The 27,385-nt window shown below is 44.0% G+C and overlaps 1 protein-coding gene across 3 annotated transcripts; it reads left to right on the plus strand.

The window, feature by feature from the left end:
• Nucleotides 1-692: 692 nt before the first annotated feature.
• Nucleotides 693-26,157, plus strand: LOC139914664 (uncharacterized). 3 transcript variants are annotated; one of them, XM_071903026.2, is made up of 36 exons: nucleotides 693-954; nucleotides 1,099-1,265; nucleotides 2,466-3,040; nucleotides 5,442-5,462; nucleotides 5,561-5,623; nucleotides 6,482-6,535; nucleotides 6,667-6,711; nucleotides 7,453-7,479; nucleotides 7,978-8,022; nucleotides 8,375-8,419; nucleotides 8,581-8,634; nucleotides 10,058-10,126; nucleotides 10,246-10,314; nucleotides 10,463-10,531; nucleotides 13,623-13,691; nucleotides 14,778-14,846; nucleotides 15,072-15,140; nucleotides 15,218-15,286; nucleotides 15,388-15,459; nucleotides 15,594-15,662; nucleotides 15,828-15,899; nucleotides 16,102-16,170; nucleotides 16,628-16,696; nucleotides 17,312-17,380; nucleotides 17,760-17,828; nucleotides 18,405-18,473; nucleotides 19,949-20,017; nucleotides 20,205-20,273; nucleotides 20,393-20,473; nucleotides 21,080-21,115; nucleotides 21,212-21,248; nucleotides 21,441-21,998; nucleotides 22,351-22,640; nucleotides 23,127-23,367; nucleotides 24,729-24,923; nucleotides 25,120-26,157. In XM_071903026.2, the coding sequence occupies exons 2-36, from the start codon at nucleotides 1,115-1,117 to the stop codon at nucleotides 25,125-25,127; spliced, it is 3,705 nt and encodes a 1,234-aa protein (XP_071759127.2). In that variant the 5' UTR covers nucleotides 693-954; nucleotides 1,099-1,114; the 3' UTR covers nucleotides 25,128-26,157. The 3 variants fall into 3 exon arrangements, with proteins under 3 accessions (XP_071759127.2, XP_071759126.2, XP_071759128.2); XM_071903025.2 differs by having other exon boundaries at nucleotides 22,351-22,631; nucleotides 23,115-23,367; XM_071903027.2 differs by having other exon boundaries at nucleotides 22,351-22,631; nucleotides 23,115-23,319.
• The last annotated feature ends 1,228 nt before the right edge of the window (nucleotides 26,158-27,385 follow it).

Below are 27,385 nucleotides of genomic sequence, written 5' to 3' on the forward strand. Positions count from 1 at the left end.
CAACTGTCTCTGGCTTCAGGGAATTTATGTTTACAGTGAAACATGCCAAGAGCAAGAAGAGTAAGTGAGCGCCCCATGTGTTTTCACAGATGAATCATGGAACGCTGCCCTTGCAAGGTGTGTTGCCTCAAGGTATAAATCCTCTCACCGTCCCCATCCAGCTATCTGGATTGTTCTGAGGGTGAGGCATCCGGAAACCTTTACCGTGCAGCACAACAAAAAGATACTTCAGGTAAAACTGGAGCTTGCCCAGGTTCCCCGCAAGATTAGAATATAAGCTACCAGGCACCAAACAAGAACTGACATGGCCCTGTTACCTGATTTCAACCAGTTGTCCTGGTGAAAAAGACAAATCAGTATTACAGCCTGGGGCTCTCTTTTCTCCTCCTGTTTTAAATCGCAAAGCTAACAACATAGAAATGACATTCCTCAAGAAAAAAAAAAGAAAAAAAAAGAAAAAACACCTATTGCTCTGTTATAAAGTAGTTCCACCCTCCACTTTTGCACAGCCCAGCACCTTGATGAAGGATTTCTGGAGTGTGTGTTGCTATCTCCCTGGCCATCCCTCCCTCCCCCCTCCCTAAAATGGGAGTGAGTGAGTTTGAAAGAGGGCTGGTCCTTCTTTCATTTATTGTGCCTTAGGATGGCTTGAATTTGAGCTAACTCAGGGAGTCTAATGTGAGCCAGAATACAGTCCAAACCTTTGGCAACTCACTGCTGCTGCTGCTGCTGCTGCTGCTCTTGCTGGAGTCCCTGAATGGTACCTACTTGGCCTGCAAGACTCAACACTAAGACTCGGCGCAGGAGGAGGACGCACAACTTGATGCTCAGGACGTGGATACCTTAGTCTGAACACAGAATCTCTACCTTTTCCCTCCTGCACGTTCTTTCTGAATCTTTTTGCTGCAACACAGAGCTGAGCACGTTGGAGACCTGAGTCAGCAGCGCTGCATCGTGAGTTATGCATGTTTGATGGCTTCAGTTTCAATCCTGCATGCTTGTTACAGCTTGTTATATGAGCATGTGTGAGTGTTTGTGAAGGTATTAAAATGCAATGACCTCTCTAAGACGCTCTCTCTTTTTCCTCCTCTCTGTCAGGCCAGTAGTGGCGGTGATGTCCCCCTCACTGCCGTGGTTGTTGCTCCTGTGTGGACTTCAGGGTCTCTGGGCACAGGACTATGATGAAGACTATGAGGAAGAGGTGGTGAGCACCAAAAGGAAGAGCAAACTATATACAAAAAATACCATATCCCAAAATGCCAAAGGTAAGTCTAATGTAGCTGCCCTATAACCGATATTTGGAGATGTTGTGTCACATTGCTCACATTTCCCATTATGGGGACATCAGAGAATCAGTTTGTCGGTTCTGACTAAATCTGTTCATATTCATTAAGTTTTGGTGAGGTAAAGTTGTGTGGAAGTTGTGGCACGTGTTTCATTTAGACAGTGGAAAAGTCTTCATCACTGGAAAAAAAAAGGTGCTGCTACAGGTAAAAAAAATAAAAAAATGCAACGTGATACTCAACAAGGACATTGCTGGAGGATGTAATCCACTTAGATTGATCATATCTCCCAGGTTTTTCAGAGCCATCCATCTCCTGTGTGACCGTTTTGTGCTCTGTTACCCAAATGTTTTATTCGCCGAGAATTCTGTTTCCCCAGGCACATTCTCGCTATGACATATTTCTGTGAAGATTAATGTGATTTATCCTCAGCTTATATTAGATCCGTGCCCTCCCTCCACTGCTGAAGGTTGGTGCAGCGAGTTAAGTTACTGTTATTCCTGTGCAAAATTAGATGTCAGATTCATGAACTTATCTCAGCTCATTCTTCATGAAATGACATCAGTCCAGGCCCTACCTGCGGGTTGATCAATAAATCACCTTAACCTATTTTTAAACATAAACCTTTACTTTCTCCCAGACTCGTCCAGGTTTGTTTGTCTTTTTTTGTCCATCTAAGCCACAGAGTAGTTTAGTGCCTGATTCATGAAAACCCTCTTTATATTTAGCTGGACATGAAAATAATGACCGATAATCATTGCTCTGGAAAGGCCTTGACACCCAGCCTGGCAACAGCCGAGGGCAAATACGCCGCATGTCGTTAACTTTTGTAGTGTTTGTAGTCTGGTGCTTTGACACAGTCTGGATCTCTGCCTAGCTACTTGCATACCACCCAACAACAGCTAATGTCTATGATAAAACGCCAGCTGTCATGCTATACAGTTCTTATAGTAAACAGTTGCTTGTTCCTCTTTGCTCTGAGCAGTTACTGATGATGAATCTAGTAATCTGAGCCAGTTTGTGCACTAGCTAAAGCTTCCAGTGTTTAGATTCATGCACCAAACCTGACCATGACCCGTGTTAATGCTAGTTTGGTAAGGGATAACGCTTAAAAGTTATTACTTAATATCTAATACCATAGTTAATAGATTGATTTCAACATCTAACTCGTCCTTCTTTCAGCGCTCATAGATGAAGACTGCGGTTTGGAGCTAGCCTTTCTGATCGACAGCTCAGAGAGCGCCAAGGACAACCATGCCCAGGAGAAGCGCTTCGCCTCGGACGTGATGGACCGGCTGCAGGGCCTGCGCCTGCAGACCGGCCGCAGCCTGACCTCGCGCGCCGCCCTGCTCCAGTACAGCAGCCATGTCATCATCGAGCAGACCTTCAAACAGTGGAGGGGCGCCGAGGACTTCAAGGCCCGAATCGCGCCCATCGTCTACATCGGTCACGGCACCTACACCACCTACGCCATCACCAACCTGACCCGCATCTACCTGGAGGAGTCGAGTCCCAGCAGCATCAAGGTGGCCATCCTGCTCTACGATGGCATATCCCACCCCAGGAACCCAGATATCTTTTCGGCTGTGGCAGACGCCAAGAACCAGGGCGTCCGTTTCTTCACCATCGGCATCACGCCCGAGGCCAACGAGCCCTCCAACATAGCCCAGCTGCGGCAAATTGCTAGCGCGCCGGCCTCGCGCTTCCTTCACAATCTGCAGGACAGAGGCATCGTGGACAAGGTCATCAAAGAGATTGTGAGTAAAAAATAAACGTACTTCAAATTGTGTCAAGTTGGACGCATGCAGAAATGTAGATGGTGAACTTAGTACTAAAGGTCCGTTCAGAGCCAGCTTTCCAGTTCTTCCAAGTTCTATGTGATCAACGGCCTCCACATGCCATCTGAAATGGACACGTGTCTACTGTAGTATTTCAAATGTGAGTAGGCTCCTCCCTGTTCATGAAAGTTCTATTTATTTGACAAATCAGGGTTTTTTTTTCAGGAGGGCGGTATGATAGAACTCTTCTTCTGTATCTCATTTAAAAGAATCATAATTCCACTTGCAGGATTCTTGAAATGCTTGGAAATCACATGTAGGCTCCTGAAATGAATTTTCATTAAAGAGAGATCAAAGAGAATGAGTATGCTTTTTTCAGCATACACAACATGCGTCTCCTGCTGAGACTTGCATGTAAGTTCTCTGCTAGTTGTAAAGTTCCCATTTGGCACTTATGTACCTGTAACATTTTCTGAAATTGCGTGCTTGACAATTGCTTATTACCGGAGGCCAATAACTTATAACAGATGGAAGCTTTAAAAATGCCAAAAAGCAGACAGACTTGAGCCAAATGAATCAAATATTAATGATTTTGACTTCAGTGCAAGCCAACAAGCACTTCCTCTGTGCTGTCTTTGACACCTCCCACTGCTATGATTTCTTGGGTTATTGCATCCCTGATGTACACCTGCTACCTGCTCCCATAGTAACAGGCCTAGCCTCTGCTGTCACCACACAAACAGTAACTGCAAAATGAAAATCACTGTGAGATCCACAAATGTCAGTTTTTGACTGGCCTCCTTGGCCGGGGCCTCTGGTGCTGTTTAGGAGCTTTCTGTGAAACACTTTGTCTCTATTTTCAATTGTTTATCTGGACTTGAGTGATTGGGGTTATTTTCATACACCCTTGGTGCATTTCCACTAAGATAATTAGAACATGTGTTGCACAGCAACATCCTGAGACACAACCAGACTTTTTTAGATCTGTTGACTATAACATCTGCTCCACATTAAAACTCTCTGTGGAAAAATCGGGTGCAGTAGAAGGAACCCAGCAAGATCATGCATGCACGCTACATCGTTCCACCAGCTCCTTGCACACCGCTCCACTGTTGACACAGGTGGTACACATCCAAATGTGATAAAGAAAACTTGCTGTATAGATATATAACACTAACACCAAAGCGCTGACTCGATTACCCGGACTCCCGTCGCATTTAGCCTGACAGGCGGCATTCTGCTGGCATGCAAGCGCCCAATAGCAGCCAGTCTACAATGAGACTTTCATCCCTCGCTGCCCCGGTACAGGCAGCATCTGTATGTCATAAGCATGTACGTCTCTCCCAGCTGAGAGCCTCCCTTTTATCTCTGGTATGCCTTCGTCTCTGGGTTTGACTCCTTACAATAAGAATGAACAGACTGTCTGTGGTGGCTTCAGACAGCGCCCCCCTCCCCTCCCCAGCACAAAGGAAATATACCCTAAATGCTTAGAGAGGCTATTTCACTGACCAATGCATGTGGTTTGCGTTTAATCTCAGTGGAATTTCGACCATTCCCCCTTGTATAGAGAATGTGGCCGGCTTTCATGTCGAGTGCAAAGCAATCCGCGGGGGTGAAAAAATGGGCTCCGGCAAGATGTGAGTGTCTGTTATAAGAGGAAGTTGAGGATGTGAGTCCATCAAAGCCCCACTTCCAGGATCAGGTGGAGGAGGTTGAAGGCCATTTGACAAATGGAGCCCCGGCCAAGAGCGAGAGAGCTTAAATGGGTGTTTGAATAGCAGGTGTTTGCAGTTCCCTTGGGGTCCCTCGCTGTAACTGCGAAGCGATTAGGGCCCAGAGTTAAAAGAAGACCTCAGCATTTTGCATTTGGATCTCTTAATTCACCTCGCCGAGCCTGTTTTGAATCTATAGGTGAAAGGTAATAGATGTCTCCTGGTGAAAAACAGAGCATATATGGTCACAAACTATGACTGCACTGCAAAAAACATCCATCTTAACAAGTCATTTAGTCTCATATTCAGCCAACGAGGTGAGATAACTCCACTTGATTCCAATGCAGTTTCACTTGTTTCAGGAATTCTTCTAGAAATGAGTATCAGTATCTTGAACACTTGATTCTACATTCTTGAAACAAATTGATTTACATTGGAAACAAGTGAAATGATCTAACCCCATTGGCAGATTTTTTCCACTTATTTTAAGAAAATTACAATTTTAGGACTCAATAATAGACTAAATGACTTGTTAAGATGGAGATTTTTTCCAGTGTAACAGCACACACACATTGCAAAACCTTCATCATCCCCATGCAATGTTTTGAGCAACTTCTTTGAGCATTTGACAGCAATCTTGACTTTCTTCTCTGTTTCTCGCTCCACAGACCGAGCTGGCGGATGAGGGGGTAAGTCTCGGCTCTGCGGCCTTTTTCACACATTTCTTGACGTGAGGTGTCTCTGAACGGCACGTCTGAGTCCCGCTGTTACTCCCTTGTGTCTCCAGTGTTCCCTGGCCCTGAGCAAGTGTGCGTGCGAGAAGGGTGAGCGGGGACCCAGCGGCCCGGCCGTAAGTATCCCTCCTACCCAGCTTCAGGCCTGCTCAGCTGCACTCAATAAGATCGCATCTCTCTTTGAAAGCCACATGTATTCTTCTGATGCCCCTAACAGACAATTACTCCCAAAATCCTTTGAAGCGCTGTAGAGTACAGCGCAAACCGACAAAGGCGCCCTTGATACTAACAGGGTAGATAATTGCAGGGTTTTTTTGGGAGGGGGGGGGGTTAGTAAATCCTGCGGTTTGTGAAGCTGCATTTCCCCGGAGCAGTGAGAGTAGAATGCCTCACATTCCTCCCCCAGTTTATTGTGAACAGGCCTAAACAGATATTTTACATGGGAAATCAGTGTAATCGTGTCTCTTGAAAGAATTCAGTCACTCGGGATTGTCTGAGGACACGAGCGTGCTAGCTACGATGTCACATGCAGCGGAGCCTTCGCCTGCCAGCGCCATGTTGCGATGTGAACCCTTCCTTTATTACACGAGGAACATCAGCCACAATTGGCCACAGCGGTTTTGCTTTGATGTATTTTGCACAGGATGAAACGGAGTAATTACCCCCATAAACCTAATGCGCCAAACAAAAGCTGTTTCTCACATCACAGACAGCCGGCGGACACTGACAAAGATATGTATAGACAGAGAGAGAGGGAGAGGGAGATAGAAAGGGAGAGGGAGATAGAGAGATAGACAAAGAGAGAAATACTTGAAAGAAGAAGCACATGCACAGTCCACAACACTCATGCGACACACACACACACACACACACACACACAACTTGAAGCTGCCTCTGACTCATCCACACTCAGACATAACTTCCTTTATCCATGATGCAATTCACACATGTTGCTTCCAAAATCTTGGCTACAGGGCAAGAAGGGTCGTCCAGGAGAGGATGGAAGCCCCGGTCTGAAAGGACACAAGGTACTGCCCGCTCCTTTAATCTTTACAATTATTTTTCTGTGATATGCATTATACAAACCCACCAGCAATGCTTGATTTGGTACTTTACTCTTGTATATATCCTGGTCATAATAAACTCACCTTTTCCTCAGGGTGAGAGCGGGCTTAGTGGACTTCCAGGTCGAGAAGGAGCAGAGGTGAGCAAATTGATTTCTATCTTGTAGAGGTGAGACCAAGTCAATTTTGCTCAAGTCCCAAGTCAGTCTCAAGTCTTGAGGCACAAGTCTCAAGTCAAGTCCCAAGTCTAAATGTAGATTACCAAGTCAAGTCCAAGTCAAGTCCATGTCATTAATGTCAAGTCTCAAGTCTAAATGTAGAACAGCAAGTCAAGTCAGAACAAATCAAGAGTCCAGTATCAGTTTAATATCTTAAAGAAAACTAAATATCTAGGACTTTTAAATGCAATATGGTTTTAATAGGATAAAAACTTGGTAAGAGCATCATGAGTTTGATTTCTATAATCAGTTTCATCTTCAATAAATTCAATCATTCCATACAAATTCAGAAAACAACTTTCAATCTAAGTCATTTACACAAACACAAGGTCAAGACTTCAGAAACCAAAGTCATCAAAGTACAAGTCAAAGTCATGTCCCAAGTCACCAGAACCCAAGTCAAGTCTCAAGCAATTCAAATTGTGACTCAAGTCTGACTCGAGTCCAAGTCATGTGACTCGAGTCCACACCTCTGCTATCTTGTGAAAAAGCTAATGTTGAATGATGCTTAGTTATAGATGAGGTTACCAAGTTCATAAAGTTTTCCCAATTGGTGCCAGCTCACATGTGAAAAGAGAGAAGCCTTGTTCTGTGGTCTGTGTGGCAATGTTTTGTTTGCGCTCTGTCTCCTTTTGTCTTACCGAGTCTCTGTTTTGTACACAGGGGAAGTCGGGCTACAAAGGAGAGAAGGTATTGTATGGAGCCTGTAAAGCCTATCAGTGTTTCCCTATGCTTTGTCAAAGTACGGGGTTCTCATGGTCTTGGGAAATCTGGAAAAGGCAGAGAAATTGGAGAATTATGTTTTCCAGACGTGATAAAGTAAAACAGTGCATATCCAGAAAAGCTTTGGGAATATCATGGCATTTCTTTTCAGCTGTTTTAATGTCAAGCCTGTCTGCAGGTATCTCTAGTTACCTTTGAAGGAATAGAACCCAAAATGTCTTGATTGCATAAGTCCCAGGTCAGAGTTGTTGCAAGCCAACACAAGACCTGGGATTATTAAAATACATTATTCAATGTCAAAAAGTAACACTTGAACACAGACATTGACACCTATCGGTATTGGAAATTTCACTATATATCATGAAATCGTTGTGGAAAAATCATGGAATTTGATGAGTAAGATGGACCCTGAAAGTATCATGTAAAGACGAAATGCTTAACTACTGTCTTTTTTGTTTTTTACAGGGAGAGAGAGGGGAATGTGGCACACCTGGAATTAAGGGAGACCGAGTACGTTGCCCTTTCATGTTCTAATAACTTGTTCAGTTTTTATTTTCTGTTGCAATAAGATTATCATTGTTCCGGTTTTTCTGGAGGAAATCCCACCTGAACTCAGTTTACCTGCCTTTTTATTGGTGAAATAGAAGTTTCCAGTCTTTATAAGCTGATAGAAATTTTATTTTAGCCTTATGGTAATCACCCACTGGAGTTCATACTCCAGTGGGTACTTTTATTTCCACACTATTACTGATGCTAACACAACCACAGTAAAATGAAAGTATTCAATATGGATGACCATTGACAGACAGAGCGGTCTGTGAATTTTAGGCCTCGTCGGTGACCAACCTCTATTCTTTCCCAGGGTCCTGAGGGTCCAGTCGGCACCAGAGGAAACCGAGGAGTGCAGGTGAGTTCTACCAATACATTTGTCTTTATTTCATATCATCAATAAAACATTGCCATCCACCTCTCTAAGATGTCATGTTAAGAGACTGTCTGATCCTTGGTAACCTACAATAAATTACTGTGCTATTTTGTAATACCCGTCTGTATTTATTCACAATTCAGGGTTTGCCTGGTCCACTTGGCGACATTGGACCTGAAGGTCCTATGGGTAAAAAAGTAAGTATTCCTCACTCTTTATACTTTTGAAATTATTGCATTCATGGTTCTAAAAACTCTGAGACCTCTGGCAACTGTTTAAGAACAAAAGGCAGCTGAGAAAGAAGTAAATTCAATTTTCTCCTCTGACCAGTTCCTCCTTTATATGCGACTGAATTCACTGTGCCAGACATTGGCCTTTCCCCTTCTCCAGTCCAAATGCATTGATCAAAGGTGACCCTCAGTCTCAAAACCAGATGCATAACTGAGGGATGCTGTGTTTTTGGGTGGATGCATAAAGTCTTTTTCCAGTGCACTGGGTCTGGTTCAAATTAAGTCTCTTTCATAGCTGTAGCAAAGGGCGTCCATGTCAATGGATTTATCAACACAAAGAAAAGGTAAAACTTGTTACCTGAGGAGTGGCAGAGGTGAAAAATGAAATGTTGCTGTGGACAATACATATAACATATCCAAGTGTTTTATCTTTTCCAGAAGGGAAACGTTCTGTTCTCGCAGACGATCAAACATTACACTCACGGAGCTGACATTTGAAATGCATTTAGATTAAATCAATTTATCATGGGCATAAATAACTTCACAAATGTCAAGTAGCCTTACACCTGACACACTGATCAGGTGACCATACATCTGGCCACGTATGCATTGAATAATCATAGTACTTGTGAATTATTGTCCATCGCCGCTCGCACATTTGAAACCCCTCTGAAGGACATCATCTGTTATTACCTTGTCAGCCTATTTGTCTGTTCCCCCATGTTATAGCTGCCAATTCTGCCATGAGCCCACACTCCCCACCAAGTGTTCCCTCCTTAATTATTTTGGAAGAATGTTCTTGTCGATTGTCTGACTGTCATCCTATATCAACTGAATGGCAGACTAATGTCTGGCTTTAAACATTGTCCCAACTTGCCTGAAAAGGCGAAGGGAAAAAAAAAAAACAGTACCGGTATGCACCCACGAACAAGTCCACGCCCTCTTTAGCACCTAGCGTCCTCCTGCTGCACACCGCAGCCGTGATTTACGGCTGCTATGTGAATAAGTGCATTCTTTACCAATAAAGTCTTGGCTGAGGGAATTTTCTCCTGAACCCCCCCAAAGTACATGCCTGGACCCCTCGAAAGGAACTGAACAGTGGAGGCGTTAGGGGAAGGAAAAACAGAAACAGACGCAAACACAGTGTGTGTGTGTGTGTGTGTGTGTGAAGAGAGAGAGAGAGAGAGAGAGGAGTAGGAAGAACTAGATAAGAGGAAATCAAAGAGAGTTCTGGTCTTGGTCATCAGAATAAATGGCTCTGTTGAAGTCGGATCAGGTCCAAATGGAGCCTTGGACCCAGGAATCAGACTAATGAAGTGTGTGTTTTTTTTGCCTGTGTGTGTGTATGTGTGTGTATTCACGCGTGTCTGTCCCTGCCTGTCTTTTATAGGGGGAACGGGGACTTCCTGGGCCACCTGGAATCCAAGGGGAAACAGGGATCGGCCTTCCGGGACCCAAGGTGAACTCTACCACCCCGCTGTTTTGGAAAATGAAGTCATGAGAACATAATTTTTCCACCTGCTGCTGCTGCTGTCTCACCCTCTCTCTCTCTCTCTCTCTCTCTCTCTCTCTCTATAGGGAGACATCGGTTTCCAGGGGCGAGCGGGGCCTCCGGGAGCTCCGGGGCTCGGGGAAGCTGGACCACCAGTGAGTACGAAAGCCGAGCCAGCACACACACCGAGGGGTTCCGCCCACTCCGTTAACACCCCGTTAACAGCGCGACATGAAAGGTTACGCATACAACTTTCTGTGTTCCTCCAGGGGTGCGCCATTAACAGCTATTTGTCTCACTCAGGGGCCTCAAGGGCCACAGGGGATCCAAGGGGAGAAAGGACCCATAGGAGAGGGTCTTCCAGGACCAAAGGTGAGTTCGTGTTAGTGGCGGATTTTACGTCCCACGCTCTTAGGGCTCACAGTTTTTCCGGGTAAGATCATACACTCCAGCTAAAAGCTTTGAACCCGCTTGACCCCATTTCATGCATTCATTTCCAATTCGCCTACCTACCCACTGACCTGCGTAAAAAGGCTCCGTCTGGCCTCCAGATCCCAGGATGTAATGACAGGAAATTGACGACATGTACAGTTAGAGGAGACGATAACACAACGCAGAAGTTCCATAAATTCACGTACTGTACAGTAATGCAGGACGGCTCTCATTACCTCATCCCGCGCTCTGGCTCGCTGATCGTCTCCAGCGGAGGACGGCGGAGAACATGCCGGTGCAGAGTAGAGAGACAAAGCCTAAGATAATACAGGCAAATACCCAGGACACCTTGAGACATGACAGAGTGAGTCAGCCAGTGAAAGACGGCAAGGAAAGAATGAGTCCATCCCTGCGTCTGTGTCTTCTCAGGTTGGACGCACACACACATACATATATGCAGGCATGCATAGTCTCTCTCTCTCTCTCTCTCTCTCTCTCTCTCTCTCTCTCTCTCTGATACACACTCACACAGGTGCACACACACAGGATCCATTTGCAAAGACTAGACTTGTTCCCTGCTACAGCTCATCCCCTTAACATACTGCTAAACATGGACGATACAGTATTTTGCTTTTCTTCCCCTCCTTGATTTATTTATTTTTTTGCGGTGACTTGAAAGAAGTGTGACAACATACAAAACATTGCATTTGTGGACAATGTAATGCGGGGATTTCACACACAGTAGGTGTCCTCATGTACATAAATCGTCAGTGTTAATTTAACTCAGAGACCGTAAAAATCAACACTGCCAGAGTTTATATGAGTCCACATCCATCAGAGTTAATTTTAAACTTTTAATAGTTTTGAACAGCCACATCCATCAGAGTTAATTTATCACTTTCAGATATTTTTGAACAGCCGCCCCAGAGCCATATCAGCTCTATGAGTGGGAAAACGACTCTCCAATCAACACTTGTCAACTCTGAGTAATTGTCACTGAAAAATCAACACTCATTAATGCTGGAAATTTTGCTGTGTAACATGGGAGCACTGGCTTTCCAATGCAGGTGGAAATCAGCCCTTTCATTGTTCTGATAAATCTAGATAAGGCCAGTTAAATGAAGTTAAGTTTGTGGAATGCGTTTAAGTAATAAATGTAATCATTTTTGGCTGTGTTGCAACAGCAACAGAGGGGCCCCGATAACTGTAATTCACCTGAAATTCTTCATTTTTCCACTTCCCCGGATATTCATCCCATTTATCATTTGATGCCGTTCCTTGGAAAGGGTGACAGCTAGTTTCCACCCCTGAGCAGGGGGAGGAGGTGTATCTCCGACCGTTCGAGATTGGCCTCGAGGGTGCTCGTTTTTTCCTCAGCAGGAGATTGACCGCGGGCTCGCAGATGGCGGCCTCGTTCCGAGCGGCGTTCTTCACATGACAAGTCCCGACAAGCTCCAGATTCACAAGAGCTCAGCCACAATATCATCCTTTTCCACATCATTAGTACCTTGGCTTGTGTGCCAAAATGGCAGATCATGGTGTTATGACAATGAATCTACTTTATAATGCTGGTATGCGAGTACGGCATCGCTGTGCTAATCAATGTACATCTGTGTCTGCTTCCACTGTCCTTGGATGGCCTCTGGAATACAGGAGACACAGGGGATTTTTCTCAGGGGAAATTTGGCTTTTCAGCAGAATCATACAGCAAGACATTATGGCATACACTTCCCAGTGTACTTAGTGTCAACTTGGATTACTGGTCTAATCCCTCACTGTTTATTCTCTTCTCCTTTTTGTGTGTTTTTAATACTTCAAGTCAAATTTGAACTCTTAATAACTTTACAATGACTTTGAGAAGCTTTCTGCTGGTTTCTGTGGGTTCTGTGTCTAACAGTGCTGATTTGCTCACACTTGGCGCCAAACCCACCCTGGTGAAACTGACTGAGAGTGACACTAAGCATGTCTCCCAGCATCTCAGCATCTGTCAGACTCATATCGACCCTTTGGTCTTGCTCAGAAACCCCCCCTCACCCCCCCGCCCCCCCCTCTCTCGGGTCCTGATGCAACATGCTAGTCTGAGATATATCAAAACCTCGAGGCGAGCATCGCATTTTGTTTTACATTCTTCCTGTTGTCTATCAGCGGTTACTGTCTCTGTAAACAGAGCTGTCCTTCGTCAACTCTAACCCCAGCCTGGCATGTAGACATCGACGTAAACAGAAATTAAAGCGGAATGTTTGGGAACGTCTACCCAAGCCTCAATCAGGAAGCCCACAGTTTGGATCCATCTGCCATGTGGCTGCTTGGTGGTCCGTCTATTCTGTCGAAGTCGGTAGTGTGTGGATTGCTGGTATCTCATGATTTTCCATGAATGTGTCATCACCATTAGCAGTGTTTATGAAAGAAACCGAGATAGCGTATCGGTGTCCCGCATGTGGGCACCTCTGGTCTTGCACCATCAGTGTTTTCATGTATTTGTTAAAGGGGAATACAATCCGATTTTAAGAATTCACACATGTTCCTCCTGTGCCCCAGGACAGTTCAGTCAATACTTGCACCACTCTTTACTAAGGCTAGAAACTAGAGAACTGACCCTTGAATTTGTGATGTCACTGGGATGTCAAATCTGGCACTGCTCCATAGACAGTGAATGGGGCAGTGACTTGTTGACCCATAAGATTAAGAGTAAATTCTGGTTCATACCTGTTTCCAATGCTAGAATATGGACCTCATTTTGGTGTTACAACTCAATTTAACATCTTATGGTCCATCCACAAAATTAGGTCAGTGACCCATTCATTGTCAATGGAGCAGCCCCTGATTTTAAAGCCCAGTCATCAATCACCAATTCAAGGATTTTCTGTCTGCTTTCTAGCTTTAGGATAAAGTGGTGCAAGTTCACAAACATTGACTGAACTGTCCTGGAGCACATAAATAACAACATGTGAATTCTTAAAAAGGGTGGCAGTCCCCTTTAACTGATGTGTCAAGAGGCAAAATGCACTAACTTCTCTGTCTGTCTTCACAGGGGGAGCGAGGCTTGGAGGGGCCGCGGGGGCCCAGAGGACAGCAAGGCGCCGGAATCAAAGGGGACAAGGTACAGTACACAGAGGCTGTAAATAAGACGACTGGCTGAAAGGCCTTCACACAAGCATGCAGATGAACCCAGACTCCTATTGTGAAGAAGGGCAAAGAGTGGGCAGAGCCACTGGTGACGGCTTTCAGCGAGGTGTTATATAGGAGGCCTCCCTGCACAGAGGTGATGAATCAGACTTAGGGGGATCGAGACTTCAGGGTTTGGGTTGAGGACTGTGGGAAAGTCAGCAAAATGAACACAACTCTGCACTGGTTGGCTACTCTCCATCCTCACTATCATCAAAAGACAAAAAGTGAGAGAGCAAACAATCATTGGTGTTCTTTTTTTACCTTTGAGTTTGTTTGCCAATCTTTTCGATCATGTTTTGGATCACGAACACTGACAGCAAGATGACAAGGAGACAAATACTGTGCAACTTGGACTTGAGTTAAAGGCATTTTCAAGTTACATAATTAGTCTTCAAAAACAACAACGACTGTCATTCGCATGATGTCACAGGAATGGGTGACGTTAGCGTTTAGGAATGAATGAAGTAATCCCAAATGAAGAGTTAGTGTGTCTTTTAAAACTTAAAGCTAATCAGTAGTCTCAGCAGAGATGAGATTTGCATTTTATAGAGGGGTTCTTGGCATGGATCTTCCTGGCACTTTTACTGCAGCCTCGTGGTGAAATTCATCGCAGAGATAATTGCGATGTTTTCGCGTGATAATGACAAATCAGTCAGCAGTGAAGCTCGCTATTCTGGAGGAGTGTTGCAATTGCATCTTGCCCGCGGTGTTTGTGTGTTAACGCAATAAAGTTGATGATGTTAGTGTTGCATGTGACAGATGAAAAGACAGACAGTATGTCAAATAAGCAAAAGTCACTGAGGGACATACGTAAAGAAAGATTTTACTACATGAATGTACTCATGCAATGCAATGCACAAACAGGAAATGCATAGGAGCATTGCAAAGACTAATTTGCTGTTGGGTGCTTTCCACATGTGATAAATCATGAAATGTGCTACTTGTTATTTGAGTGTGATGTACTGTAACATTTACATGCTATATCATTATCAGCTTGTATTCTTATTTTTATCTGTAGGGGGACTTTGGCCCTCCAGGCCTCCCAGGGCCTCTTGGCCTCTCTGGGGTGGGAATACAGGGCGAAAAGGCAAGTGCATCATTAACAAAACACTTCCCACTATTCCTTACACTGCCAAAACAATGACTGCTTTGCATATTAGGTTTTATTTCTCAGATGTACATGGCATGCCATTCTTTCTTAGCCATACAATTTGGAATTACTATTGCCTTTTAATAACCAAGTATTTTGTGACAAACTGAAAACACTCAAGAATGGATCTCTTATTATTTCTGTATCCGTTTATCATTCCAGGGTATGGAAGGGCCTCGGGGGCCACCAGGGAGCAGAGGCTCCCCAGGAGAGGGCTTACTTGGGCCCAAGGTTCGTATGTACATGCTCACAATGTCATTTAGTTTGAAGATGATGCCAAGTTCATGTTGTCATGTCGTCTCACGCAGGGAGACCAAGGGTTGCCAGGAGAGGTTGGCGCCACAGGAGAGAGAGGGGCCGGCGAACCTGGAGCTAAAGTGGGTCAAATCCCTCCAGTGAAAACCATATCATCCACACTTTTACTGTGCTGAAAGTTCTCTATCCATACTCTGACACAGAACCATTCTTCTGTCCCCAGGGTGAGCCAGGATCGTCGGGATTGGCTGGGTTGCCAGGTCTGCCAGGAGAGGACGGAGCCCCTGGGCAGAAGGTAGATTGACTTATCACCCATCCATGCACGGCTATTTATCTCAGTCTCACACCCCTAAATATCTTCAAGAGGAATTCTGTCATTCATTGTGTGTGTGTGTGTGTGTGTGTGTGTGTGTGTGTGTGTGTCCACAGGGTGAGCCAGGCGCCGTAGGTCTGAGGGGGGCAGAGGGTGCTGCTGGAATTGGCACCCAGGGTGAGAAGGTAAAACGATTCCCCTACTTGAGTTCTGACCTCAGCTAATTTGTTTTATATTCCCTGGTTTCCCATTTTGCATATCAGCCACTGGGCCTTCCATAATTGCTGCATCATTATAAGTTCAGTCACAGTCATCAGTTTAGTAATAGCATTCCCTGTGTGGCTTGTAAGGGCGACCAAGGCCAAAGGGGAATAAGAGGCTTGGCTGGTCCGCCTGGCATCGCTGGACCCTCAGGAGCGAAGGTGAGGAGCTTTTAAATCGTCGTTAGGCATGAATTAATCCAACACTTTTTGGCATTGGGACACTATGCCTGTCAGCAGAGCTCTGTTTTACTGGAAATAACTCTTTGACTTTGAGTCCATGGCCCTGCTGAAATACAATGAATGCCTGAATATGCAATGAATGCAATGAATGAGTTATTGATTTTGCTTTGACTTAAATCAGGGAGAACCAGGGACACCGGGCCGACTGGGTTTACCTGGTCTGCCGGGCCGTGGCATCATCGGACCCAAGGTACCTGCTCTCACTTCTGTAAAACTCAACACTGTAAAACTGTATAACGCTGTTATATACCTACAGTGTAAAAACATCCATTTTAACAGGTCATTTAATCAAGTTTTGAGTCGTAAAATCTTATTTTTCTTAAAACAAGTGAAAAAATCTGCCAATGGGGGTGAGATGTTTTCAGTTGTTTCCAATGCAGTTGAACTTGTTCCAAGAGTTTTCTCACATCAAGTGTTTTTCTTGATACTAGCAGAGTCATCTGCCTAATCGTTTCAAGATACTGACACTTGTTTCTAGAACATTCCTGAAACAATTGAAACTGCATTGGAAACAAGTGGAATTATGTCACCCCACTGGCAGCAATTTGCACTTGTTTTACAGCGATGGTAATGTCACTATCATTAGGAACATTTGAAATTTGGTAGTAGCAGCATTAAAAATACCTAAAATCATGTATGTGTCCTAGGGTGATCTTGGCCCACCTGGTCCTTCCGGTCCGGTTGGGGAGACCGGCTACGGACTGCCTGGTCCAAAGGTAATATTCACTATAAACCTTTCTCAATAACAAAATGCATTACTTTTGACTAAGCTTCATCCATGTCTGGGAAGCCTGTCCGTAGCATTAGTCACAACACACATTTGAAGTCAGATTTTCACTTAACCGATGCAAGCATAGCATAACATCTGACTCTCTGCCTGTTTGGGAAATCATTTATCAACTGAACGCATCATAGGCTATCTAGTGGCCCATGTGCAGGCAGAACCCTGTCATTTTAGGGACCTATTTTCAAAAGATTGGATCAACATCATTGTCTATTGAGAGTAAAAAATGTAATCTCGTTTTGTGCATTGCTTTTGGGGTGATATTGGCGTTGGAATGGCATCCAACAAGAACAGAGACAATAAAAAAGGGAAAAACTTTGTAGCCTGCAATCTGCAGCAAAATCTCACCTAATGAAATTCTATAGCATGTCTTGTAGGTTTGACATTCCCCTGTTTGCATGTATGGCACAGTGCCCAGGGAGTGAGTTGAAAGCACATGCGTCCACTTACATTCCGCTTTTCCTTCTTTTGAAAACCTTCCTGTAAATCACTTTGTATTCTTTGTATGAATGAGTTATTGGCTTATATGTATCTGTGTGCTTTGTAGGGCGACCGCGGGGATTCGGGCCCTGCAGGTCCATTTGGTCCCAAAGGAGACGGATATCCCGGCCCCACGGTGAGGAACCGATTTCGACGCCGATAAGCCCATCTGTCCGCCCATAAATCTGCACATTCGCCCCATCCATCTACACACTGCCGCACATCTAGTCATCCGTCCATCTGCCTTTTGTCTTCCCTGTTCTATCCATCAATTCCATCCATCTATCCATCAGTTTTACATCTATCACCAAAAGTTACAGTAGTTCGCCTTTATTTTTCTTAAAAGACAGTGAGCAGCGCACTCCATACTCCGAGTATGTTTTATTTCACTGAGACCTTAGGAGGCCTGAGAGGGAGACACAGTAGGAAAGGATTTGAATTTATGGCAGGAGGGGCACATGTGGTTCCAGAAGCAGGGATTTAACCGCTACACCTTCATGTCCTGTGGTGTTTAGGGCCCTCCTGGTCTGCCTGGGCTTCCAGGAGAACCCGGCCCGGAAGGAGTCGGCATCCCAGGACCAAAGGTGAGACCTTGGTTCTGTCAGACCAAGAATAATGTGTGTGAAGTAAGGCCATGTTGGCAGCAAATGAGAAAAAGAGAAAGTGATGTGTGTGCCTGTGTGTGCCTGTGTACACCTGTGTGTGTGTGTGTGTGTGTGTGTGTGTGTGTGTGCATGTGTATGTGCACTCATTCTTATCTTAAGTTCACACTGCAAAAATATCCATCTTAACAAGTCATTTAGTCTTATATTGAGTCTTAAAATCATATTTTTTCTTAAAATAAGTGAAAAAAAACTGCCTTTGGGGTGAGATAATTTAACTTGTTTCCAATTCAAACCAACTTGTTTCGAAGAATTTTCTTGAATCACGTAACATTATCTTGACACTGGTGTAGTGATCTGCCTTATTTCACTATATTGTTGAGATAAATGGATCTGCATTGGAGACAAGTGAAATTATCTCACTTCCTTGGCAGATTTGTTCATTTGCTGAAGGACACAAATGATTTTAAGACTCAGTGCTAAAGCTCATTGTTTGATCAATTGCTATGTGCTATGTGAATGCATACATACATCTTCAGTTTGTTTCCATCTTTCCAGGGGGATATTGGTTTCCGTGGGTTACCGGGTTTACCAGGACCTCCAGGCGAAGGCCTCCAAGGACCGCTGGTACTTCATAACTTTCACATTTTAGATTACGTTCCCACTGTTCAAACTTATGAAAGATTTGATTTTTGCGCTCTGTTTCTGCAACCACTAGTCAAGGACAACACTGTAATTTGTTTAGTTATGCGGAGAGCCTTCTGTAATTTTATTTGACATACAAGCAGATGGTTGTGATTGAGTCATATCCTCAGAAGAATTACATCTCAGCTCTTGACAGACAGTCTCAGATTAAAAAGTAGTGCTTCATCTTGTGTGTGTGAACATGCCCACCACAGGGGCCTTGTATTCAAAGGCTGCTAGTTACATGCATTTCATCTGTACAGGGCATTTATCATGATTTTCCCTACAGCGCTTTGACACATCAGCGCAGTGTGTGAATCTCCACAGACATATGTGTCTAATGAGAAGCGCTGGCCCAACAGGCCTAACCACCGCAACACCTAGCCCAGATGTCCTCAGACATCACATCCAGACTCCCTGCAGGCTTCTGACCAGTGTTGCTCCAGGTCCGAGGGCTTCACGCATCACTGGGCGTGATTTATTTAAGGACTCCACTAAAACAGTCAAATGGTAAAACTGAGAAAGCAGGTCACATTTTGGATGGTTATTACTCCAGCCCTGATCTATTTTGAGAAAATGGTGTTGCCAGAGATTCATGACTCAAAAATAGGAATAATCCTAAACTCAAAAATTGTATTTCCAAGACAAAAGTCTCAAGATAGAAAACAAATCATATTTCATAGTTCGTTTCAGTTTCATATATCACAATCATTTTCCATTTATTATGCTTTCCATGTTAGATGGAGTAGATAAATTATAGATTATGATATATGGCTGCTCTGGCTTTGTGGCACTATAACATGCTCTTCTATTAGATTTTGGTCACTTTGACCCAGCGGCCATTTTGAATTACGCCACACTCAGGGTGGCAAACTATCTGGAAGACTGGCATACAAAACTAGTGTTACTTCAACACTTCAGATAGACCTAACAGTTAAATTAGCTAGCAATCTCAGGAGTAACTAGGCCTAGCCTACTACTACAACTGCTTGAATTTAGCAGGGAATGTAGCTAGCTTACTAGCTAGTAATTGAGCTATCTAGGCTAGATTCCAGTAGCAAGCTGTAGTGGGCCAAATGAATTACCTTGAAACTGGGATAAGCAATCATGTGCCATGGAGGGCCAAGAGTCTGCAGGTTTTCATTCCAACCAAACTTGGTGTCAACCTGTATCCCTTGATTCTTGACATCCATTTGTTTCTAATACATTTTTCAGTAGGGAAAATGTGGAATTAAATGTTTGTCCGATTCCTGACGATTGTATGTGCATTGGTACACAGCAGTAGGACATAGCTGTCTGTAGGCTACTTGCTCTGCCAGGTAGTGTTTCCCAACCCAAGTGTTATGTAGGTTTAAAAAGGCTGTTGCTGAAATAAGGTCCGTGCTAAGGCGATGCTTCCTTTATCCTCTGCACTGCAGGGTAACACTGGACGACCTGGCCCACCAGGGCCGACAGGGCCTCCAGGACAAGGCATTCAGGGGCCAAAGGTAGGTTTGATTTGTTGTCCTCTTCCTGAACTTGTAAAGGGAAAGACTGTTGAGGAGTGTGTGTTTAGGGATATAGAGCATGCTATCTGTTTCTCTACATGCATTTATATGAACATGGATTGCAGTCGGGTAACAGAATGTGCACCCGTCTACCTTTCTCACCACCTGTATTGTGTGTTTGATTCAGGGTGAGCAGGGGTCCCAGGGCGTGACAGGGCCAAGGGGGCCACCTGGAGATGGCTTCCCTGGGGCTAAAGTGAGTCACCATGTTGTCTGTGGGCTTGTGTGTGTGTGTGTGTGTGTGTGTGTGTGTATGCCTGTATTAGGCTATGTTATGTTGTTATCACTGACCTTTTGCCTTGCTGTGTGTGACAGGGTGACCGTGGCTCGGCGGGGGAGAGGGGGCTGAAGGGAATCAAAGGAGATCTGGGTGACCCAGGAGTCCATGGGCAAGCTGTGAGTCATGCTAATGATGCTTTTTAGAAGTCCATGAATTATATACTGCTGTGCGGAAGCCTATAAGGTTCCTACCTTCATGTTTCCAGGTCTATAAATGTCATGGAAAACGATCCATAAGCAAAAAAAGATTCAGAAATCAAATAGAAACTGACTCATAATCATTCTCTAACGTCAGTCTTCGCTGCTGGTAGAGCTACGTCGCTTTGAAGGAATACTGACCTGAAAAACACCTTTCCTGATTCCAGCATCATATTTGTAGCTGTCAAAAATAAAAGGCATAGGACATTTAAATCAACCACTCAACAACAAAATGTATCATTTGAGCATAGACGCTGGCAAATACTTGTCAGGGAAATGTGTGATGAAATAGTCATGGACACATGAAATGTAATTAGCAAAAATTTGCAGGAACCCTGCTGATGTGTAATGTAGTTCATTGTGCCTGTGACTTCACACCTCATTCATCCCTTGACTCATTCAATATCACCTTTTAAATAGCAATATGAACATTCAGTACGAACTATCTTGCTATATTGCTCTCTATTATAAGTCTCAGTATACAAACTGATTAACAGCCACTTTCTTTTGGTTTTCTCATCTTAGGGCCGACCTGGGGTCAAAGGTGAAGCTGGCCTTACTGTAAGTCCTCCCACTTTAATATTCACTCTCACCTCAGTTACAGCACTTGATCTTCTGTTTGTGCTCATACTGTGTGAATTTGTGTATTCATTTCAGAGGGAGGACATCATTCGAATGATCAAGGAGATTTGTGGTAAAACAACTTGTAATATTCAGTTTGTTTCAGTATTCATTTAACCTTACAAATGTTATAAGAGAAGCTTTAGTCAAGTTTCTGAATGTGAGCCACTGTCTCATATCCTCATGTTATCTGTAAGGCATTAGAACAGATTCCACAGAGCGAACCAGGCATGATCTCACATATTGATGTGATCTTTTTTCCCAGGATGCGGTATCAAATGTAAGGAGCGGCCCATGGAGCTGGTGTTTGTCATCGACAGCTCGGAGAGCGTGGGCCCGGAGAACTTTGAGATCATCAAGGACTTTGTCATGGCGCTGGTGGACCGGGTCACGGTGGGCCGCAACGCCACCAGAATTGGCCTGGTGCTGTACAGCCTGGAGGTGAAGCTGGAGTTCAACCTGGCCCGCTACATGACCAAGCAGGACGTCAAGCAGGCCATCAGGAACATCCCCTACATGGGAGAGGGCACCTACACCGGGACGGCCATCCGCAAAGCCACCCAGGAGGCTTTCTACAGCTCCCGCATAGGAGTCAGCAAGGTGGCCATCGTGATCACGGACGGGCAGACGGACAAGCGGGAGCCGGTGAAGCTGGACATTGCGGTGCGGGAAGCGCACGCGGCCAACATTGAGATGTTCGCTCTGGGGATCGTGAATACGTCAGACCCGACGCAGGCCGAGTTCCTGAGAGAGCTGAATCTGATCGCCTCTGACCCAGATAGCGAGCACATGTTCCTCATTGATGACTTCAACACCCTGCCAGGTGAGAGCGACGGGCCAGCTTTATGTCTTCAGGATCACCGGTTCTTCTGTTGTGTTGCAATACACACTGTTTCAGTTCGCCTTCACTACATCTGCTTCAAATTCTTCTGCTAGTGAATATTACTGGTTCCATATTGGTTGTTGTGGGAAACCACCTGAACACCAAACTTGCATCTTGGAAATGTAGACCTAATGTCTGATGTTTCATCTCACAGAGGCTAAAAATCACTGTACTTCCTCTTTTCCTTAGTGCCTTTTGTCAGCTGATATAAATTCCTTTAAAGTAATGACCAATCTCTCTCCAGTCTATACTGTGGCTCTGAGTTTCCCCTCTCTGTGCCTCCCTGTCTCAGCTCTTGAATCCAAGCTGGTCAGCCAGTTCTGCGAGGACGAGAACGGAGCCCTGATATACAACCGAGTCACCAACGGCTACAACGGCTACGGCAACAACGGCTATGGCAACAACGGCAACAGGAATGTCATCAATGGGAACTATGCGGTCGGTGGCTACGGGTACCGGCCCACCAGCGAGCAGGAGATACAGAACGGCCGTCAGACCGGCACCGGCACTCACAGTCAGGGCGGCAGAGGGGAAGGCACCCACCACAGCAGCAAAGGATCCAGCGCAGGACATGTATGGAACGTGCTTTATAACACTTCTTAAGGCAGTGATTGGCCGGGCAAAATCTTGGGCAACTCTAATGGGCAATGGTGCTCAAGGCATTGCCTGAACATTGTTGCTTTAATTACATAGGATCATCTTCCTGTCAGGAAAAAATGTAATACATTTTCAAATATATAGTACTGCCCTTATAGTACTATAATATGACATATAAAAGACAAGAAGGTGATGTGTGGCATAAATTGTTATATATTCTTATACCATGGCATAATATTACATAACTTCAAATAAAATAATGATAAAATAGCTAAAAGAAATTAAATAACCTCAGAGACACTCATATACACTTAAATAATAACCAAAAGTAATGATTATCACTTTGTGTATGACCACAATAGTTCTAAACACAAGAGTGCAAAGGTACAAGTAGTTAATTAGTTATTAATTAACTAAATTAATTATAAAATCTTATTGTTTGCTGTTTTTCTGTCCTAGGGTCACCACCAGGGAGGAGGAGGGCAGAACGTGCACGTCGAGACGTCAAACTGGGGAAGCGAACGTGGGGACACCTTTAACCGTAACACCTCATCAATCAGACCCGTCCAACCTGCCAGGGAAAGCTCTTCATCCTCCAACACAGGAGGCTCTTCCTCATCTTCATCTTCATCATCTTCTACAAATATAACTACATCATCCTCAAGTACATCTGTACAGCATGTGCCTGCACCAAGACCAGCTCTTCCCAAAGGTAGAGAATGTCTATTCTATTCTATTCTATTCTATTCTATTCTGGTCTAGTTTATTCTTGTCTATTCTTGTATCTGTACAGTATATGAGTTAGGTAATTACTACTTTATTGACCTCAAGAGGAAATTCTTTGTCACAGCCAGTGCATGCAGCACAACACAGTTACAAAACAGAACAGCGATCCACAACAAACAGTTTGACAGTAATTACAGAGGAACAGTATCAACAGAAGATGAAGATCAACAAATGAAACATGTCGCCCCCACGAATGATGCAGGCCCCCCTCGGGCCAATCAGAGACAAGACGCATCATCCCTCCAAGTTTCATCAAAATTGGACCGCTGGTGTAGCAGTTATGGCCTTTCAAAGTTTGAAATTCTGACCTTTACTCATAGCATACTCATACTCATACTATATCAATCAGTTTTTTTAAATGCCAGCACATGCCCAAATGCTTCATCCCTCCAAGTTTTGTCAAAATCAGACCAGTTGTGTCTGAGATAATACATTTGAGTTAAAAGTTTTAGGAATAAAAGAATTATAGCACCACGATTTACTGGATTTTTGTGTCAGTCAGACTTACGGTGTAGAGTTTTAAATCAAAGTCAAATCAAATGAAAGTTTGATCAAAATCAGACCAATGGTGTCTGACATATCACGTTTGAGTTAAAATTTTTAATCTTTAATTATAGTGCCCTCATTAGGCCAGTCAGAGTAATTTGCATACACCACAACACGGTGCCAAAATGCATCGTCTCTCCAAGTTTTTCAAAATCAGACCAGTGGTGTCAGAGATATCAGCTGATATATAGTCCATCACGTTTGATGGAGGGGCAGATTTGACCACATGGGACAACGATGCCCAACATGGCATCAAGTTCCTGTCCAGTTTGTTGAGAGTGCGTACGCCAGAGGGAACAAAGCTTTTCTTGAACCTGGCCTTCCTATAAAAGCTGGGGGCCTGCGTCTTGCGACCAGAGGGGCGGAGAGTGAAGCGGGGATGGAGCCGATGATCCGACTATGATGGGCGCTTTGTGACTGACGGCTTTAATAATGAGGTCATGTAGGTGAGGAGCGGGGAGGCCAATTATTTTTGATGCTGCTTGGATGATTTTAGTGAATCTGCTCCTGCTTGTGACTGAGAGCATGGGGAAGAAGCAGATGGCGCCCTGGAGGAGGACAGGTTCTGTTATACTGCACTACAAAAGGAGGAGGAGGTGTGGTTGGATGGACAGGTTCTTAGAGGAGGAGGTGTAGTTGGGTGGACAGGTTCTTGAAGGAGGACGTGTGGTTGGATCTCTTGGATCTGCTGTAGCCTTATTTTCCCCCTCATATGATGTCTTTCTCTCTCTCCTCCTCCAGAGTTTGTACCCTTGGACCCCCGCTGTGCCTTGGTCCTGGACCAGGGAACGTGTCGGGACTATAACATCCGCTGGTACTATGACAAGCAGGCCAATGCCTGCGCCCAGTTCTGGTACGGAGGCTGCAACGGCAACAACAACCGCTTTGACACGGAAGAAGAGTGCAAGAGGACGTGTGTGCTAGCCAGATCCACCGGTACACTCTCATAAAAAACATCATTCCTGCCATATTAATGTCACTTATGTCTATCACACATAGCCCATCATCCAGCAAAGCTATTATTTGCTTTGATTTTTTGCAATATCCTCAGCCGAAGAGAGGCCATAATAGTTTTATTGGTTCCGAATGTTCGAGAGTATTGACATTGTCATATGTTTTTCCTTTTTTATAGGAGGCTGAGCGAAGGCATCTGCCATACATCTGCTGTAGATCTCATTTCAAGGAGGGGGCAGCTAATACTGGCAATCTTTCATAGGGTTATGTAAAATTCTTTTGCATAATTCTCAGGCGTATACATGTACACTGTCAGAAACCATTGCATTCCAGTTCCTGTCTTGGTACCACGACTCTACAACGCACACACAGCACCAAACCGTCCCCTCCTGTAGCACTTATTGTACTTATAAATTATCCTATTCTAACTGCAGCGACAGAGAGTCTGGCTTTGGTAGATAGATACTTCCGGTGTGTGTCTTATTTTGACGCAATATAAAGTAGAGCAGCATCTAACGCAGAAGATATGCCATCACTCCTACTCAGGAATACAGATGAGCACTTGTACAGCCTGTTTCCAGCTCCCTGGGGTTTTTCAAAAGCGGTGGGACACGATGATCTGTGTCGAACCGTTTTTTTTTTTTTGCTTTGCATATAAGTGTGTGAGTGCTGCGAAGGGTTGTGAGAAAGTTGACTATCTGCTCAACATCGTGATCAGTAAAACCTCCGGTGCCTCGTCTGTGTCAGCATCATGAATGGTATCAATCAGTCAATCAATGTGCCACAAAAAAACACACTGTACCCATTCTTTTCTACTATTTTCTACTCTCACTCCACTGTAGGCTATGTTTTTTTTTTACTGGGAAATAATGACATTGGTGTTTTTTACCTGTTTAAGTCCTTAAATATAATCATGAGAGCCGGTAACTCATCGCAAAAATGAAGCCTCTCATCAAAGCTGTCACTTATATCAATAAAATATATTTTTCCTTATTTTATTTTATTTTTTATCAAAATGACTGATGCTCTGTAACTTCAAGGAATAGTTTTGTGCATTTGAATGTGTTTTTTTATTTTTTAGATTTTATGAATGAAAATGTGATGTTTTGTGTTTACGTTGTTTCATCCTTTTTTTTTTTTACCATAACTCATGAAACTGTATAAAGTTCATCTATTTGTCCAAGCTACATTACACAATATTGATGGACAGACGGCATGCACACACACACACACACACACAGAGTTGCATACTGCCCTCTACTGGGTAAGACATGCTCTTGTTACTAAAGTTGGTGCTATGATGAGGGTATTTGACACCATGATATGGGAAAAATTTTAAATTACTTCCATTGTTGAGCGACTGGTATGTCATTATGTAGCTGTACTGACTGTAAATCCATAAGTATTGTACATTACAAGGTCAAGTGATGTTAAACATTTTTAATAAATCTGCTCTAAACTGATACTGTATATGTGCAAAATCATCACACTTACTGAAATATTGTACAAAAAAATGAATAAATACACATGTGAAAACCAGGTCTTTAGCAAAAGTTATTTCAAATCCGATGAAGTAATCGTCTGTGACATTGCAGGGAAGTGGCTGTGCTTTCTTACGCAGGATCCGCTCTCTCCTTGTGCTTAAATTACATGTTAGACACTCCTCGACAAGTGGCATAGTCTGATCTATCTTTAGTGCTGCCCACAGGAGAGCTGTTACCTAACTCTACACACTCCTCAACGCTTTATCAGGCCACAGAAATAAGGCTCAACAATGTAGGATCCTACTAGTCTAGTCACGTCAGCCTCCCTTAATTGTCCTTTTATACATTTTATATTAAAAACATCTGTGACTGTCAACCTGCTTAGATCATTTATCTTCCTGTATCTGATAATGGAACGATGGAATATTTTGCCTGAGTGTTGAGACTCCCTTGCTGATTGAGAGTAGAGTGTGTTTTACAGGGTTCATCTGCAGAGCAAGAGAGAACTACACCCCACCCCCAACACACACACACACACCCAAGCAGCTGATCTCACCCTGTTGAACAATAAACCCAACGGGGAAAAGGACGAGCCATGCTGATTGGTGGACAGAACTGTCTGTCTGTCTGTCTGCCTTTCACCTGTTTTACACGCAGCTGCTGCACCCAACACACCCAAACTGTTGCGATCCATTTATAGTACAACGTTTCTTCAGTCTGACTTAAATAATGCAGCGCTATTCTCACTGCCATCCATTTTTGTGACTTATTTCACTGTGGGTAATGTTTTCTAGGATTGGCTTAAATGAAATACACTAAGCGATAAGATTATATAAGATAAGATAAGATAAGAAAAGATAAGATAAGAAAAATAAGATAAGATAAGATGAAACCTTATTCATCCATGTGGGGAAATAAGGATTGCAGCAGTAAAAGTAATAGGATTCAGCAGGGAAAGGG

The sequence above is a fragment of the Centroberyx gerrardi genome, chromosome 21, assembly GCF_048128805.1.
Source record: "Centroberyx gerrardi isolate f3 chromosome 21, fCenGer3.hap1.cur.20231027, whole genome shotgun sequence".
Taxonomy (NCBI): Eukaryota; Metazoa; Chordata; class Actinopteri; order Beryciformes; family Berycidae; genus Centroberyx; species Centroberyx gerrardi.